Source organism: Scomber scombrus, chromosome 4, assembly GCF_963691925.1.
Source record: "Scomber scombrus chromosome 4, fScoSco1.1, whole genome shotgun sequence".
In the NCBI taxonomy this organism is placed as follows: Eukaryota; Metazoa; Chordata; class Actinopteri; order Scombriformes; family Scombridae; genus Scomber; species Scomber scombrus.
In genome coordinates this window covers 12,206,492-12,226,427 of record NC_084973.1, presented here as the reverse complement: position 1 = coordinate 12,226,427, position 19,936 = coordinate 12,206,492, and the positions used below count along the sequence as shown (strand labels likewise).

At 40.1% G+C, this 19,936-nt stretch overlaps 1 protein-coding gene across 1 annotated transcript in view; it reads right to left on the bottom strand.

Annotated features, from left to right (window-relative positions):
• The window catches only part of LOC133978476 (GDNF family receptor alpha-2-like), a 49,207-nt gene extending 29,271 nt beyond the window's left edge, over positions 1-19,936 (bottom strand). Inside the window, exons 1-3 of the mRNA XM_062416723.1 lie at positions 19,885-19,936; positions 18,112-18,468; positions 5,219-5,314 (exon numbers count right to left, since the gene is read on the bottom strand). Coding sequence (XP_062272707.1) covers positions 5,219-5,314; positions 18,112-18,468; positions 19,885-19,936 — 505 coding nt within the window. The remainder of the gene's footprint in view (positions 1-5,218; positions 5,315-18,111; positions 18,469-19,884) is intronic.

The window sequence follows — 19,936 nt, the reverse complement described above, 5'->3', positions numbered from 1 at the left end:
TATTATTTTTCAAAATTATTGCCACAGCCCATATAGAACCACAGACAGCAATTATTTGATCAGTTTTAATACTGAAACTTTGCGTCAGATTTCAAAATTGTTTTAAGTAATCATACGAAGATGCCGTATTAATGGTGGAGGCAGAGGCTGAGGTAGTGCTGCTCGGTGCTGCTTTCACCTTCATTTGTTTTTGCCTCCATGCTTCGTATTTTGATGACACATGGGGCGGTGCGACTCTGTGGTGAATGGTGTTGCCAGATTGGGTTTTTTTTCTCCGTTACATATTAAGGCCTGTTTACGCTGTGTTTTAGCCAGGTTTTCGCCTGGAAGGCTCTATGGAAATCTGGCACTCTCTTGAACGAAGTTAAACTGTGAGAGAGCGCCATTCAAAAACGCCAGAATGAACGCGTTCACAGTAACTTTCATCAGGCAGAATACAGTACGTTCAGTTCACGTTCGCCCAAAATAAGAACGAGTTCATGAATGATCGTTCATTGAACGCGTTCAGGCACAACACTGCTTGATAATACTACTACTGTTAAGATTCTGATTATAAGGGCCAAAGTCGTCTCTTTCTCTCTCATTCAGTCACTTGTTCAGTTGGTCTCTATGGTGGCTGAACTGAGACACATTGTGCTATTTGTGCACCTTTTACATATAGTGCTGTTAGTGTCTTTGTTGGGAAGAGGCAAGACTTTTTGGATGTTCTCATAGCCAATGCAACAAGCCATTTGTGTCATCTCTTTCTCTCTCTTTCTCTCTCTCTCTCTCTCTCTCTCTCTCTCTCTCTCTCTCTCTCTCTGTTATTCTTTATGTCTGACTCTGTATATAATGTATGCAGCAGATATGTTCATAGGGACAATACATCTTTTCATAAGGGTGACTTGTTACTAGGTCATGTGTGTATTGAGAGAACTACAGTTACAACACATAACCATCATCATATTTCAGATACAGGGTTAGTGTCTTAGTCCTGGGGGCTGACCAGACTGTGCACACTAGAGCTGTCACTGTCAAGGAGAAGAGCTGTGTTTCTCTCAGCATTCCCACTGGCTGGTAACCAGTAATCACATTCAATTCCAGTCAGCTGTCAGTGTCGTCTTATTCACATTTGCTTCTATAACTCAACCAATACTGGATTTTTGAGGCTGACACTGATATTGATAATTAGGAGTTTAAAATAATTAATGACAATATATCAACATGGCAGATTTATCGGTATGACTCTATTAACTACATAACCTTTCCTCTCTCTACAAAGTGCTTAGTCTTGGGATGCCTTACCAGATGTCTGATAATCTTTTTTTTTTTTTTAAGATTTTCTCTGGCATAGACGCCTTTATTTTAAAGTAGAGAGACAGCAAATTACGGGAGAGAGAGGGGGGTGTGACATGCTGAAAGGTCCGCCGGCCGGGAATCGAACCGGGGTCCGCTGCGTACATGGCATGCGCTCTAAACCACTTGACCACCTGCGCGCCAGATGTCTGATAATCTTATCCTCTGACCTGACACCCAGCAATAACCTTGACTACTTCAGAAATATTGGCAGGTATGCAGCATCACACTTCATGACAGAAACCAGATTGTGGCAGACTGGGCAGATCTAGCCTCTGGGTCATAGTGTGGCAGAATCATTCCCTGATGCAGCACTTAGATGGATAGTATGTGGAACAAGTTTGTTCTAGCTGATAGCAAAGCCTAAAGCTCTTAGCATGGTCCGTGCCATGACCCGTGTGCAATATCCATTGCAGGTGCATGCACACTGTCTGCAACAATTAATGCATACATAATCACATAACTGTGCAAGCCGTGCTGTAGTCCATGCAGGAGTTGTCATTGCTCTCCAACACTGTACTGGGAGCTGTGGTCTACTGTAATCTACAGCAAGCACCTGAGAAGGCTGCTGTAGAGAAAGAAAGCAGGAAAAGCCGAATGTGATGTTTTTAAGTTAAAACAGTTACAGTGACTTGTTCTTCTCTTCTTTATAAACACATTGGTTATCTGATTACCTCTGTGTTTTGGAAGGAGCCAGATGTGGAAGTGAATGAGCCAATCATCAACAAGGAGCCAAATGCAGTCACAAACAGCCCTAAGCCAAGCTTTAAAGCCAATTTGAAATAGTGGCCAATCTGTGAAATTACAACTTCCGTGTTCGACGGGGGACCAAAAGGATTCTTCCCACACACAATCATGGGAAAAGGAGTTGATGTAAAATGGTGGATACATTTTTTTCTAAGTATCACAAACCCTGTGAAATGATTCATTTCACCATCAGAATTTGATCAATTCAGTCCAATAACATTTGGAAAGTATAGAAGAGCCCGATGACACGTTTTATCCCCATTCAGGTTAGCCAGAGGGCTAAACCGGAAGTTAGCCAACCCCATTGGCCAAAGTCTCCATGTGTGCGCAGTATGCATTCATCTGGGTAATTCCTTTACAGCGGGAAGTGGCTTTTTCTGCTACAGGTGCCACTGGGGATCTTTCATAGAAATGAACATGAACAAGAGGCTCCACCTCTGTATCCAGCTCTCATTATACATCAATGGCAGGGCAGCCGAACATCATTTTTCAAATTTTGTAAGGTAATTACCAGGTCTTACTTACATAATTGCTGAGGTATTCTGGCATGCATGCCTGTTTGCAATTGTGCAACAGAAAACATGCAACAGGCCTACAATATCTGTGTCAGGAGTTATGCTATTCTGTTAACTTGACAGATGGTCCATTTAAAACAGCAATACGGCAAGGTCCAGTTTCTAAAGCTTCTCAATGTTAGCCAATAGTCAGTGTTTGTAGCATTATGATTGTGGGGATATTGAAAGCAGTCCAACTTGTCTTAAAACAAAGTAACCTACCATCCCCCTAATTTATTTAGCGGGGAGAGGCATGGTCCATGTGGAACAGGGCTCCAGGGAACACTACCACAATCCCAGCAAAGAGGTTTGGGGCAAAAGGCCCACTGCTGTCGACAAGGACACTTAAGTCAGCCCTAGATGTAACTTTGTGTGAGTAGTAGTGTGTAGGATAAGCAGAAATTAGAGCAGTGTTTCTGAAGGAGCTGTCCATGGTTATGTTGCTATCACAGCTGCTGAAGAAAAGTCAATGAGGGTAGCCACTACCTATATTAAAGGGACAGGAACCTGACTCACTGTCTTATTGTCTGAGTGTGTACAGTGTATGCAAATGTTCAGTTTACATATGTAAAAACGAGCGGGTAGGACTGCACAGTTGTGACACAGTCCCATTAGAAGGCCTGTATGAAATAGTTTTGTAGGTATCTCTTGGTGTGATGCAGAAACAGAGCCGCCTTATGTTCCGTTTCATTTTAACTTCAGTGTGAGTGTGGTTGTGTCCCTTATCTTTCAAAGAAAAACTTGTAAAATAGCAGAGATTATTTTTCAATTTCCTACCTTTCCTCTTGGAGAGTATACGTTCCCCTGTCCTCATCAACTAACCAGATATCATATATTCTCTGGTTCCCCTTACAGTTTAACATTTATAGACGTGATTATGAACACTTTTGTGTGGTTTAGTAATCGAAGAGAGAAGTATTTCCATAAAACAAGTGTGTAATTACTTATCTGTTTGCCTGTGGTTTACTCTCAGTGCCACGATCAATTACTCTGTCCACAGGAATGATAAATAATGAGGAAAGCTTGCGGCAAAACAGATTTCGGAGCGCAAATCCAATATTTCACCTTGGAGAGAATGGAGGAAACAGCTGAAGCAAAATGGATACAGCAATGAGTCCCCTGTTGTGTCTTAATATGTCTAGGTGTACTGTATGGTACTCTTTTTTCTTTTCTTTTTCTTTTTTACATAAGCACAATTAAACTCATACATTGGTAGGCTAAAGATAAATAACTGAACTCTGACTATTATTTAGACTGACTGTTGGTTAGCAGGGCATCTCAAAACTACCAACTCCTACAGATGTCATCCAGTTTTACCAAATTTAGTTCATAACATTTTTTGTTTTTTGATATTGCATATTCTTTAATTATAACTATTGTCCCTCATTTTATTTTACATACATAACCATTATTCTTGAGCACACTGCATTATTGCAGCCATATTTAGACGTATGCACTTCTCAATACTTGATGGCAATTCCCCTGTAGGTGGCGCTACAGCAAAATTATAAAATGAAACAGTCATAACTCATAACTCTTTCTCAATTGTTTATCATAAATCTATCACCTATTAATATTTTTGATGCAGACTTCAAATAAAAATGCACCTTATAAACATTTTGTGTAATTAAAATAATACATTTTGAGGATTGTGCAACTTTGCACTTTCTAAATGCTTTCTAGATGAATATGCACTTAAAGCAAGGAAGACAGTTTGTCATCATTTTCCAAAACTCTAATGTAATCAAAGCCTGCACTTTTTCATATTTATATTGGTAATCTCTCCTTCTTTCAAAATATCAAACAAGCGTCTTTTCAAAAACAAGTGATACACTGCTGATTTCAAGCTAAGGGGATTATGCAAAAAAGCGTGTCTTTCTTGTACCTCCCAGTAATAAAACAAAGCAAGATACATCAGCCAAGAGAAAAGGGAAATGTTCTGTCTTCAGTGTTTGTAGATTGCTTTTGGAAAAAAATGGAAGAGAACATCCTCAGGAAATTTCTGTCAGAACTGGATGAAAGCAAACACATTTTCAAGTAACTGTAGCCTGTAGCTCTGGCAATTGGACAGGCATCACTCCTGTGTCCAATCACACCTATGGTACAACTTGTTTCTCTGCACTGCATTAACCAATGTAGCTGTGTTTTATAATAAGATCTGCATTGATGAGTGATACCATGATGGTAATAACCACTGAATTAAATAGCAAGCTATAGCTCCCCTGCTGATTGCTAGGCCGTTTAATTAGTAAACCAAAGAGAAAATCAAACTGAAAGCAAAATCAATAGCCGGGAAAAAAATGTAGGGTTGTACTCTAAAGGAATACGGTTTGCCTCACAATCCCACAACAACCCTCATATGTTACAAGATGGATCAAACAGTAGGCACCCAATTCATTCAAAGGCCAAGGACAGTTGACTGGTGAAATGCCATTAAAAGAAGATCAGTTGACCACAAAGGCTCTTTAGACCACTGCACTTTTTTTATCCCAAAGAAACCTCTATTGCATCATCTCAGGCAAATATCTACATCATACTTTCTTTCATTTGATCAACTACCAAGGGTTCTATTAAGATCAAACCTGTCATGCCCGAGGAGATGGAAGCCAAGCGGAACGCGTCAGGGTGTCGGTTGGGTGCCACAGGTTCATACGGGGATGAGTCATCAATGTCACCACCTGAAACAATAGCAAGAATGACAAACTTTCAGTGTCACTGAAATAAATTACCTGCTTTGCACTTTACCTTCCCTAGAGCAGAGCAGTGTTTCTGAGAGACCGAAACAGAAACAGGGACAATCATTAGAGATAATGATTAAAAAACATGTACTTTAGCTCCAATAACCTGGAAAACACACAAAAACAGAAAGTGCATCTGGTTTGTGACTTCTTTTTTGACCCTCAATAATAGCAACACTTGTAATAAGTATAATTTAATCTTTCATTTTAATGGATTTGCCAAATGCAGGTTGTAGATTTAAAGAGATGTCATTTTTTTACTGTAATGTTGTCATTTCCCAGTAATGGACTGGCTGACCAGCAAGTGACTCACTGTGAGTGATTAGTAAATGTGTCATAGAGAAATCAGGATGTTCATCATGGTTAAATCATTTTCTTTTGGAAAGAGTATTTTTTCGCTGATATGGTTTGATTTGGGGATGCAATTAAAGGACTAAAGCACAAGCAATGTATCTTCCCTGCTAACAATATGTTGCCAGAGCAAAGAATTTAAAAAATCAAATTAGCACTTAACTGACTGAGTCTCTCCCATGTGTCTGCTTCTCTGTAGGCCCTAATCCCTCATTTAAAATTCATAGCCATTCGGTGTGATTGAGACAAACCCTCTAGTGTGTAATAGCTTCGCATTCGGATCCCAACAGAAACACAGTGAGGGTGTTGTGAGAAAGGCTTGGAGGCCCGCTGCTACGAGAAAATGTGAAACCTGTTGGTAGAAGACTGCGCCGCCTGGACAACCAATCAGTAGATCCAATCAATAGATACAGTACATTTAGTTTATCAGCGTGCTCTTTGGATGCTTTTGAAACAGATGATGCAGGCTAATAAAATGATGTCTTGCAGCTGCTCTGATAATAGGCAAGGCTTGTGTGGAAAGTTTATTTATATGTGTGTATATGTTTGTGTGCCCATGTTTACCAGTACATACATTACAGTGTTTTTATGTCTCCTGTGAACATATTTAAACATCAAATAAGAGTCAGAAATAAGAAATCAAAGCCTTGATAGCATCTGCTGTGCAATGATACTTCACTAAAAGTGGAATGCAAGTTGTAAAAGTTGAATTTGTGCATTAAAACTGAAAGGAAAATGCATACATTTAGACTGGCACACGGTAAAAGTGAATGACTAAACTGTAATTACAGGGAAAAGGAATAAATAATTAATGGGAAGTTTCAATCATTTGTCCATAGCATAAAGAAAACCAACCTCAGGTGTGTGTACAACTGCAAAGTCATTGCTTTATGTGTAGTTCTACATCTCCCCTCTACATCAATATTGACAATCATAACAAGATAGAGCAGCTCAGCTGGCCATTCTCTGAGCACATATAGCTATTGACATCTGGCACAGCTGAGGATTGTATATGTGTTTGAGAAGGAGAAAAAAAATCTGAGGAAAGTCAGACCAGAGACACAAAAGAGAGAAAAGGAAAGATTGAGAGAAAGGAAATTGGAAAAGGGACACAGAAGAAACACAAAGAGGGTGACAGAGAGAGCTACAGAAAATTACCTAAATCCTCGAAGTGTTGACTGTATGTGCTTTTCTTGTTTGTCTTTTTTGCTTGGTCATCGAAAAATGTGCGCAAAGATCAATTTGTTTGAAAGTCGAGTTCTGCCTGTTCACCATGATTTGCATCATCCTCATCTCTGTTGATGTTAGTCTTTCACATTTCAGTCAAGAGAGAGACTTGAGAGCCTTCCAGACTCTAAGATCTCTTAGTATGTCTAATTACAACAATCACCTTCTGAAGCTATAGTGCTTCAGAAGCCTCTCAAGAGTTCAAGACTACCACTTACGCTGCAAACAACCACCTTTAACCCTCCTTTCATGTCTTTTTTCATAGCAGGAGTCATGGCTATTGTGTATTTCAGTAAGGTGCGAATATTCCACAGAAAAGTGTAATGCCTCGTCCAGTACACCAAGAGCACTTTGTACTGAACAGAACAACAGGAAATACATCCAAAAGCAAATATCTTGTTATGAGGTTGCATACCATCTTGTTCAGGCAGTGTCTTTCGATGTGGGGGAGCCTTACTGCACTATCAGCCAGGAATTAAACAGTGTTGTTTAAAACACTTTTAATTTAATTTGCAAATTGAGTAGTATGTACTGTGATGATCCTATAAAACACAACAGCTGCTGTAGTCAAGGAATTTTAAAAGCTTATTTACATGGATGTTACAAGCCATGTTGAATTACAAAATTGCAAAACAAATATAATCACTCAAGCCCTTAGGATGTGAAAAAAAGTAGGAGGTCTTGTTGTACTAAAAAAAAACTTGCTCTTTGACAGTCACCCTGGACCCAATTATGCATTCATCAAGTAATAGAAAATTCTTCCCAGCTATTTAGTGATAAGATGTTTTTAGCTGCAGGGCAACAACTTATCGCTGTAATTAAGCCTCCGTTTGACTCCATTTGCTGTGACAGTATGGAGAATGACCGGCAACGGCTCAGACAGACAATCAGGCCTTCCCCTAGTTACAGCATGAGAATAATACTGCTTTTAAGTGGATTCACAGTCCTCTCCTTTGCCATAAGGGGTTTTATGAAGCTGTTAGACACCATCACTCATCCTTTTCACATGCATTATCAATGAAGCTAAACTCCTGAGGTGATGGAAACTGTCCTATGGATTTTTTAGTGACATTCTTGGTAACCCCTTTACGGCTGAAAGCAAAGTCAATTTTAATAACTGTCATTCACCTTGTTTTGTTTTTTTAAAGGTGCCCTGTACTGATTGTGTTCCTATTTAGTATTGATTTTTATATTGTCCTCTTTTAGCTGCAGGCAATGTTGTAAAAAAATTCCAAATACTCCAGTTACATATTACATATTACTTTCATTATGAATAATAACAACACAACTTCTGTTTTATATTAATTACATACAAAGAAAGCTTAGCACAGCCTGAGCAGCCTACAGCACAGCCGGAGGTCCTCTGCCAAGCCCTGTTGGTTGTTGCATGGACTTGAATTGTAACAAAAGGTGACTGAGCATTTGCTGTCAGAGCTCTCAAAGCCTGCAGATGAGCTGTCAGAGATCTGGCCAGCCAGAGCAGTCACCTCTTTAAATTGCTTCTCAAAACACACTTGTGTATCAGAGGAAACACTGGCATATGGGAATTTATTACATTTTTATAAAGCGCATTCATCGTTGCTACCGTAATGTGTTCATTTTAATAAAGAGAAGATAAAGTAAAGTGATACCTTAAATGCATCCTTCTTTGAATTTGGCTGCACAGAACACAAGTAGAAGCATAAATTCAGTTAACGACTCACTGAAGTGATATTGACATTTTAAACTCAATTTCAAGCCATACAAATAGCATATTGGATTAGCCCACAATAATATTTCAAGTCACAATTCCAATCCAGCGTGGCTTGGTGGGCAAACACAGCTGAGAAAATGAGTGCTGAAATTTTCAAGCCTTCCCTTTGGCTATGCAAATGTAAAGTTAATATGAATAGTTACACACTCGCTTACCTAAATCAGCATTTTAATACCTGGTGTCAGGTATTAAATGTTGAATATGGTGTAAATCCTGCAAAACTTTCAGAAAAAATTGTGGTTTTATGGTATAGCAGCATATTGAAGAGAACATTAAAAGCAGTGCAGCTCAGAATATTAGCCTCTCCTAACAATTTTACATTTGATATCAAAATTAGTGAATAGAAGACCTCATTACTTTGGATGTTACAAATTTACAAGAGTTGGTTGTTGTTAAACAACTAAAATGTTTACTGTAAACATGATAGGTAACTGAGAGACGATAACCTAAATAATTAATTTAACTGTTGAGAAAGCGTTAAATAATAATCTCACCTGACTTGTTTCAACAAGCAGCCATTTTAATTAATGATGCGGGGAGAGAAAGACAGATAGAGAGAGAGAGAGAGAGAGAGAGAGAGAGAGAGAGAGAGAGAGAGAGAGAGAGAGAGAGAGAGAGAGAGAGAGAGAGAGAGAGAGAGAGAGAAAAAGGTAGCCATGCTGTGATGACAGCCGCTGGGTCTGGTAGTTGACTTCTACAATGCACATTCATTCAGCACCGCTGTGAATCTTTCTGCCAGTTGTGAGTCTTAATGCCTGCATCATGACAGTATTCACTGAGCAGAATGGCCCGTCACTCACCCTCCCATCTGATGGAGAGGTGCTGAGAACTCACTCTGCTATAAAAGGCTAATCTAAACCCCGTTACCTGGCCCTCATTTCAGTCGTGCTGTCACACTCTATACCAGCCTCCACGTGAATGGGAGTCATCTCAGGCCATTCACATTACAGTATATAAATCATTAGACAGATTTACAAGGAAAAACAGTGCCTGTTTTGTCATCATATTTCACTGATCTTTTTTCGCGTTTTGGGACAAGAGATAAAAAGGGAGAGGAAAGGATGAAAAGAACGAGGAGGGGAAAGATATGAAAGACCTTATTGATCACATCCAGAAGCTATCGACAGGTCCCTTCCATTGATGATGAAGTAGCCACCAGCCGACAGGCACGAGTGTCGGCTGGGCCTCCAGCACAGGGAGGGAGAAAGTGGAGAGGACATATTCAGCATGCAGGAGCCAGCTTCCCCTATCCCCTGACATGCGGGGCAGGCTGGAAAAATGTTCTGCTTATGACAGTGGATGGCTAAGGTAATGGCCGGTGACTGCTACCATTGCTCATAGTAATGATGGTTTCACCCAGGAATACTGTGTACCTTTGTAACCTCCCCTCCTCTGTCGTTTCCCCCCATGACTCTCACTTTCTCCCTCTCGCTCTTTCTTTCTTCAGGTTTCTCCATCTCTCTCTTAAATTCCCCCCCCCCCCCCTCATTATTTATCTGCTGCCCTGTCCTCACCTCCTGTCCTCTCTCTCGCTCTCTCCATTTCTCTTCTTCCCTGCCTTAGTCCATCATAGAGTTCACAGCATTCTCACACTGTCCATTTCTTGAAACGTCCACAGCATTAGGGGCCAACTTGCAATATTAGCATGATATAGTGACATATTCAGAGGGTGACCTTTGCAACGCTGACATCCATGAAAATGGAGAAAATAAATCATTCTACAAAATGTTCTGGTATTCTGGTGATTTCATGTAAAGATACAGTCTCCGCTCACAATAAGCTGGGAAGACTAGTGTGGAGCACTGGTGGAGCTCCCTTTTTTCTCTCTGTAGTGAAAGTTGGCTCAGCTAATTAAACTGTTCTGAACGGTCTTCACAAAAGATCTTCGATTCCTCCTTTAAGAGCCGGGCTGTGGTTTCATAGCTAAGGCTATGACATAATTTGTGTTGGAGGTATGGAACTTATCATTTAAATGACCAATTCCTCTGCAAACCTGCGAGGCTTATATGCACAAGGACCAGGGCACAATTGAAAAAGAACTGCAGCTGCTTATACAATATCCCTGTGTGCAGCAGCCAATGTATCTTGTTTAGTAATTACTTCTTTTATAGATTTAAACTGCTAGACCTCAATGCTTCACACCAACACCAGCTCATTCAGGGCAGAAACCACCGATTATCCATCAAGGATGGCTGCATTGATGCATTGAATTCAGCTGCCATTTTCTGTTAGAAAACCCAATTAACAAGTCATCATTAGCACCAATGCTGATGGTTCAAAGAATGGCATTATAATACCCTTTAGCAGAGGTTCTTTTTAATTTTTAATCTAAACAGTGCAGTACAGTTGCCTAAAGGCAGGTTGCAGTATACCGATCAAGAAGAAGATCTGACCCCCACATTATAGCTGCGGGGACTTGTTATTGAAACAGATTCACACTGGTGAGGAATGTGTTTAAAATTTAAAATGATGTAAGAACGTAGCTGCCATCGCCTGCTGAAATGTGTCAAAATGCTTTCTGCTGGTATTTCAAGAAGATACATCAAGCAACAATTGATGATGGTACTGAGTCATTGTTGTCACTATTAGGCACTTTGTACTGTATTAAGTATTTTCTCAGCAACAATGCGCTGTTTCATCACCCAAATTGTCAACTTTGAAACACCTTTCAAAGATGCAGTCGTCTTCTTGGAGACACTCATCCTGCTCTTAAGTGTCTGAACTTTGTTTGCTATTTATTACCATTGCAATTTACAGTTTCAGCTCAAGATACACTGCAGTTTAAGGGCCTTTCCACCAGGGCCTATTTTTGGCAGGCCTGGTTTGACTTGGCTGATGATTGAAAGATTGTCTTTTCAGTCTGAGTGTAGATTCTTCAGTTTACTTTCAAATAAGCATGATATTTTAAATCAACATGGACAAAGGTATGAACAGGATTTATTTAATCACTCTGCGTGTGCACTATCTTGGGAATAAGTTATGCTGATGTTTGGATGCTGGTGTTCAGTTTGAGCAATAATCAACACACATCTCACATACAAAGTAGCATGGCATATTTCTTTCTTGTTTTACGTGCTCCCATGGCAATCAGGCAATGCCATGAACTACTTCAGTCTTGGAAAACTGTTTTTCAGTTGGCTATCAGTTATTTTCAATTTGAAATGAAAACAAGAAGGTTAAAAAACTGGAACTGAAAAGTCAATCAATAGGACACTTTTTAATTTAATTTCTGATATGAAACTGAAAGTTGAATTGCTATCCCTTACTTTAGTCCTATTTTTCTTTTCTCTGACATTTGCAGGGATGAGAGAAGGTCAAGTGGTACAGTTTTTTTGTGCCTTTCTAAAAAAGAATTGTCATCAATTTTGACCATAACTGTCTCCAAACTGCAGGTGCTTTTGAATCAAAGCTCTGCAGAAAACATGTTGAAGTCATAATTTTCAATCTATAAATTACTAATAAAAAGTAGATCATGATATATTTCTGCCTTTCATCCAGGTCCATACAAATTATTAGGGACCGAGCCGAAAGGCAAGAGGGCGAGGACTCCAGAGGAGTCCTGCCCTTGCCTGGAGGCAAGGACCCTATTGAATTTGTATCGTTTTTTATTATTCTATCGACACTTTGCGCCTTAATTTGACCCCCTAAACCTGCTCCAAAACTCACCAAATTCAGAACGCACATCAGGTCTGGCGAAAAATTCGATAAAATGGAAAAACAAACAACGTCGAACTCTCTAGCGCCACCTAGAAACGCTAAAACAGCCACTACGCCTGATAGGAATGTCATAGAAAGATCAAACCAATACTCAATTTTTTGTCTTATCAAGACCTACAAATCACGCGCTGACACCCCTGACCTAAATCCAACAGGAAGTGCACAATTTGCTGTTACATGTGGGATTTTCGACGATTCTTGGCCTGCTACAAACGTTATCTTGTCCGAGGGCGTTCATCATGGCGGCTTCAAACTTAAATAGCTGACTTAGCACACCCTGCTGCACAAACGATCTGAACAACTTTTTCATTACTCGTCCGGTTTGGATTTTAGAAGCCCTCAAAGGTCAAGTGCCCAAAAACCCTCGCCAAAAAGCTCCCATAGACAATGAATGGGAGGAGAGTCTAATGCCACTTTGACCCTAAATTTGACCACCTAAACATGCTCCAGGACAGACCAAATTCAACACGCACATCAGGTCTGGCCATAAATTTGATAAAATGGAAAAATTAACCCAAAAGTGCCAAAATGGGCTCTCTAGCGCCACCTAGAAACAGTTAAACGGCTCTAGCACCACCTAGAAACAGTAAAACGGCCACTACGCCTGATAGGAATGTCATAGAAAGATCGAACCAAAACTCAATTGTTTGTCTTATCAAGACCTACAAATCACACGCTGACACCCCTGACCTAAATCCAAAAGGAAGTGCACAGTTTGCCGTTACATGTGGGATCTTCGACGATTTTTCAGGCTTTACAAAATATATATATTATTCCTGCATACTTTCAGATACAGACTCCATTCAAACGTCAAAATGTAGCCACAAGTCTCATCTATAGATGTGTGTAATTTGGTCTGGCTATGTTTTATACTTTTTGATCTGCGGCCCCACATGCGCACACTGTTCCTCTCCCATTCAATCCGTACTGCTGTCTGTGCATGCTCTGTTCTCATGCGCTCCAGTCGTTAACTACCATGGCAACGACTGTGTGTGTGGCTCAGCCAGGTTCATTTGTGGTCTTAGTGTGCCATTTATTATTATGTTTCTTCAACCGCCTCTTTGCGCCTTAATTTGACCCCCTAAACCTGCTCCAAAACTCACCAAATTTGGAATGCACATCAGGTCTGGCCATAAGTTCAATAAAATGGAAAAACAAACAACGTCGAACTCTCTAGCGCCACCTAGAAGCAGTAAAACGGCCACTACGCCTGATAGGAATGTCATAGAAAGATCAAACCAAAACTCAATTGTTTGTCTTATCAAGACCTACAAATCACGCACTGACACCACTGACCTAAATCCAACAGGAAGTGCACAGTTTGCCTTTAAATGTATGATTTTGGACGATTTTTCAGGCTTTTTCAAAATATATATATTATTCCTGCATACTTTCAGATATAGACTTCATTCAAACGTCAAAATGTAGCCACAAGTCTCATCTATAGATGTGTGTTATTTGGTCTGGCTATGTTTTATACTTTTTGATCTGCGGCCCCACATGTGCACCCTGTTCCTCTCCCATTCAATCCTGAATCTCCATTCTGTCTGTGCATGCTCTGCAGTCGTTAACTACCATGGCAACGACTTTGTGTGTGTGTATGCAGTTGGCTGAGCCAGGTTCATTTGTGGTCTTAGTGTGCCACCCAGTGGAGAAAACTTGTCATGATACCTGATAAGGAAGTTTTCTGATTCTTGTTCAAGTTTATTGACTGTTTTATTATGATTTTAGATATCTGTGCAGTCTGTCAACTATTTCACTGACATTGCTGTCAAAGTCTAGATCAAACACGAATTACATGAGCATGAACTACAAACATATCTACAGGTTTCACTGGAAATAACTTCCTCTCCTGTTTGACTCATCCAAGTGGCAGTTCATTTCAGTTGCTCAGTCTAAATGTCTACACAGACAGAGAGAGAGATCGTGTGTGTAACGTGTATCTACTTATTGCAGTGTCCAATAAATTCCCGGGTCTGAATGCGTCTAAATGCACCTGACAGAAACCTTTCCGCTTCGCCGCGGCCCAACTTGCGCAAGGGGGCGAGGTCCCGCCCAACGCTGCTCGCAGCTTTAATTATTATTATTGTTATTATTATTATTATTGTTAATATTATTATTATTATTCATTCAAAACGTCATCCCATAATTCAAAATCTCAAATATTTATTAAAGTTAATACATTAAAAAACAAAAATTTGAGAGAATCATAGTTATCATTAGTTAGAATATAAAGTTCTTACTATTGTTTTAAGGTGCTAATGCAACAGCTTTGTTTCTGAAGCGAAAGGGGAGATAAACGAAGCAACAGAGTAGTGAGTTTGAAGACCTAAACCATGCCAAGACCATTTTGAATGTCTGAATTGTCTTCATATCACTTCAAGTATAGCCCCTGAACTGATCCATGTGGCACTTATATGTGTTATGGTCATTCAGATGGCAAGCCCTTATCGTCTGGGAAATAAAGATCTCTTCTCGATAGAGGGATGCAGTAATGTGCACATTTGAAATATTATCTTTGATGTGAGTACTTCAATTGATGTTCCTGAAGCAATCTACTTCATTCACACATGAAAAATGTGCAGTCTGAATATGAAAACATCCAAGTCCAACCAAGTTCAAGAGGTGCACATGTATATAAATGCAGCAAGTCACATTTATATCATGTTTTCCGAGAACCTCTAAAAACCAAAGCTATGCCCTTGAATTTTCTGCTGTGCAGTTTGTAAGCATATTAAGAAGACATGGTCAAACACTTCTCTGATGCCCCTGTTCAAAAGAGATACGCTTCTTACTCAAATTTTATGTGTTTATCTATATCCCTCTTAGATTCAAGAGGCTCCAACACTAACATCTCATCTGAAAAGCTTAAGTTCACATCCTCAAAATGGCATATAAAGAGCCTTTATCATGTTGATGTAATTAGAATTAAAGCCATTAGTTGTTTTTTTGTTTTTTTCCTGTTGACTGTATGTCCACTTTAGGGCTACATATTTATTAATGCTCAGTGGTAAACTTATTGAACTGTTTATTACATTTATTTGTTTCTGTATTTGAAATCAAGGGTATACACTAAGGTAGTGAGATAACCTTGCCTGAGGCAGTGGGTATCTGTGCGCTGTTTGTGGATGGCTGGTCTGAGTACAGCTACAATGGTTTAGCCCTCAAGTTTAAGGAGCCAACTTCCTGCCCCTGGTCAATATGGGTCATAGGCAGCACACCAAGTTCTCGCTAGTGTGAGATTTTTATATGGCTTTCTACACTTTATATTGGCTTTACGTCGCGGGAAAGTGCCCATATGTGCAAAGTGATGAAATATGTTTGTCCTAAAGCCATCAACCAGCCTATTCTTCAAACAGAGCTTATCACATCAGTAAAAATTACACAGGCCTTTTAAAATCTCAGTTCGCCTAGTTCCTAGCTTTCCTTTTATGTCTCATAGATTCTTGCTCTCTTCATGTCTCCATATTAACAGAAGTGAAATACAACTTTCTAAGCCGCATTACATGTTATCTAACCATACCACTACAACAATTGAAACCTCCCCATTTTGTGAGCAAATGATTTTTAAAGTGGTTTAGCACCATTTCGAGAGGGTCTGTTGGGATTCAGCCTTTCGTGTTTGTTTCCAGAGATGGATGTTGTACATAGATTGTTTCCCGTTAACAAAAGCTTGCTTGACTGCACAATGGATCGTGATTAGATTAAAGCTGCACTGTAAGAGCTTTTCGTTTGTGTTAAAGCGGGTTTTATCTCTGAGGGCGACAGGGCCAAAACGGGACACTGCTGAGAAGCATTCTTCATAAAGAAACTTTGTGGAGGGCATACTCCAGGCCCAGGAGGTCTCTATCTTTGACAGCCATACAACTTGCATGACGTATTCAAAAACACAAACATTCCAGACTGATGCAGTTATTTCTTGAGAAAGGGGAAAGAAAGAAAAAGTCATGCCAAGACCGAGAGAGCAGAAAGGAGAAAGTGTTAGAAAAGAGGGGAAAGACAGGGAAAGAGACAGAAGGCCTGGGGAGCATCCATGTCATTACATTTCCCTTGAACTCATGTCAGGGACCCTCTGCTGCCATCAGTCTGATGAAGTGTAGCTGGTGCTATGAGCAGTCAGCCTGTCGAATCACTTCACGGATCACAACACAAAAGCCCAGTATGCTCAAAGCTCAGAGTCTTTGTAACGTTTCCACCACTACCCCACGTGTCAAAACAGCTGAGTACATTATGTCCTCCATGTTTACACGGCATCACTGCGAGTGATGTTTCTTTGACATAAGAGACTCGGACTGTGGAACTGGCCATGTGTACAAGTGTGGAGAGCAGTCACTCTTGGGTAATAGTCCCCCTTAGGCCTGATCCCTGGGGCATGGCATCTACAACAGCTCCGATTCAGTCATATTTGTCTTAATATGAAACACTGTGTACTTTTCACCCTTAAGGATGGATGAAAGAGTAATGTCAGTCCAGGGGGCTTCTTTATGCCCTCTAAATGGATTGCAATGTAAAAACCAGAAGTTACAACAAGAGTGCTATTTTATGTCCTACGTAAGTGGGCACATAAGGACCACTGAGGTATACAATTGTAATTTAATTACATAGTAATATGGAACACTTTAAGTGAAAACCAATAGGTCTACCATAACAGGTCTACCTAATGTAATCCCATTATAGCCCCATTACCTTAGAAAGGGTGAGGAAAGTAGGAAAGCATATATTTTTCATTAGAGGTTCTGGGTATCACTATAAGAGTGCATCAGGGAATAGGGCATCAACAAAGGGTGTGGTGTGCATCCTTCTCATCTTTGCTCGGAAACTATACTTGCATTTGAGATTGGAGGATTCATCTAAAATAGATGTTGTAAAGCTGAAGATTGCTCATTAATATCAATAGAGGTATGGCGTATATTCACAGATAAATGATTTACTGCAATGCACATGCATCTTGTTGTACACTTGTTGTGTTGTGATATTGTAGAGGCAGATATGTGTGCATCATAGTAAAATGTGAGAACAATAAGAGAGACGAAAGGTCAATAGTTGTACCAGTTGGGGATGTCGCAACAAGCCTTTTTAAGGAGTTGTTTTTACCATATCGATACCCCCAAAGAAGATCAGGAAGCCAACACTTACAAGAAAGTTGTTAGGCTTCCAGGAAACCGAATCTTGGCTGAAACACGCTGGGTCAGGTTGACCTGACACACACACACACAATAACAAATGACGCTGACACGCCAAACAGTAGTATAAAGAGTATGAAGGGGGCGTAGGTCGGGCTGTTATTCACTGTTTTTCGATGTTCGTTGTTGGTGTCTGCTATGTTTGCTGCATCTTCAATAAAGTCCCAGTTGGCTGTTCGACGACTTGTGTTCTCAGTCTCTTACTTTAAAGGTTACTGAAGTTAAGAAATCAAGTAATTATCTTACAATATGAAGCTCTTGTAAAGCAAAACATACTCAGTTATAACACCACTGAGCATGTTGTAAGCTGATTTCACAGCCACAGAGGGAATACATAGGGAAACAAATGAAACACTGATAGGATAATAATAGGATGATTGGTAAAAACATGAAAAAAGCAAGTGCTAATTCCATAAATTAATTTGTAGTTTTACAAAGAATCAGCATGATGTGTTAGTATGTGATAAGTTTGATTTGATTGAATTGTAAAAGTGTTTGCCTCCTACCTTCAGTCAGTCCCATGTGGATGGACCAGTAGTTCTGCAGACACTGTAGCTCCTTCTTCATGCCCCTCTTGCAGCGACAGTAATACAAAGGACTAACTAGAAGCACTTCCAAGGCAGCCTGGCACTCCCTGTTGTTGTCCAGCATGGCTTCCTTCTCCTTGCCCACAAGGCACTGGCGCATCACCCGGTACCGAGAGCTGCAGTGAGGGTTCTGGTTGCACATGTCACTTGCCTGGATGCAGTCCACCCATTCTGTCTGAGCTCCGGGCCCAGACTCAGTGCCTGGAGATCCGGGAGCACTGTTAGACACGGACACAGGCAAAGGTGAGGGACCATCCCAGGAACTTGCTGCTTTATCTAGGTGGGGATGAGGAGAAAAAGGTGGGGGTGTCAAGAAAAATGAGATTGTAAATTGAGGTGTCAGTTGGGTGTGTTTGTGTGTGTGTGTGTGTGTGTGTGTGTGTGTGTGTGTGTGTTTGTGTGTGTGTGTGTGTGTGTGTGTGTGTGTGTGTGTGTGTGTGTGTGTGTGTGTGTGTGTGTGTGTGTGTGTGTTTATAATACTCAAACAAATATTACAAAGGTGCTTTCATTTTTGTTTTTTGTTTTTTCTTTCTTTTGATGCAACAGGTTGGATGCGGGAGCAAAAAACAGGTTTTGTTGGCGTATGATAGCATGTCTATGCATGCCAAAACATCTTAGCAAGACACCTAAATCCTTAATTTTCCTATGGAATCTGCCCATAATTTATCTCCATGTGGTCATTGGAGTTTCATAATCTTGTTTTTTAATTTAATTTTTATTCAATACTTTACCTGTGCTCACTTTAGTGCATCTGAGGTTGCCAAACCAAACAAGCTTGCACCTCTTATTCTCCTATTAAGTATTTTTCGATCAAGACCATCAAAGATCTAATATCAGCACAGAACCTAATCAAGACCTACACTCAACTGACATCTGGTACCCAGAAATTTACAATGAGTAAACAGTGATCCACAGAGCAGAGATTAAGGTGTTGCCGTTTGACAAAAGTTAAGATTCAAACACACCTCCTTCACACAAACCAAAGTACAGGCCGGTCTGTTGAAATGACAAGAGAGACCCCTTGTGGTGAAATGGAGCATTGAGCTCGGAGAAGAAGAGTATTGATGCTGCATCAGAATCAGAGAGCAACGGGTAAGAAAAAGAGTGACATGAAGTTAAACTGTGAAATTGTTTTAGCAGTCCAGTTATGCTAAAGCAAGTGTCGGCGTCTGACGACGAACATGATTATGATAATCGTCTTAATGATGATAAAGGTGATGATGAGGATGATGTGGACGATTAATTTTCTCATATTGACCAAATACAAGTGTGTAACTGAAAAAGACCACAGAGATTTTTCTTTACTGACTAAACGCCACATTGTGCTGTTAAAACAATGAGCTCTTGAATAGGAAATCTGTGCTGGTTTAATGAGTTCAATACAAATGATTCACTTGCGACGAACAAGTTCAGTCTGCAGCTGTGGGTGACAATTAAACATAATCTAATCAAACCATCCGACTGTAACGTGAACGCCCTCCAGCATTTCAATGCACATCTTTTTTTCCCCTTTAAAAAAAAAAAACGGAATAACCTTGTGCCCTCAAACAAGTCCTGCTTCAGAAAAGTAGATGCGCATCTACCAAATATAAAAATGTTCCATACCAATAATTATTGATGTCAATATGTATGTGTTCTGCATTCATACATAATGTTCATTATACATTTTTTTCTCCATATTTCATTTCTCACCTAGGAGCAGAAGAAAGCTGTAAACGCACACCCACACAGTGACAGACTTCAT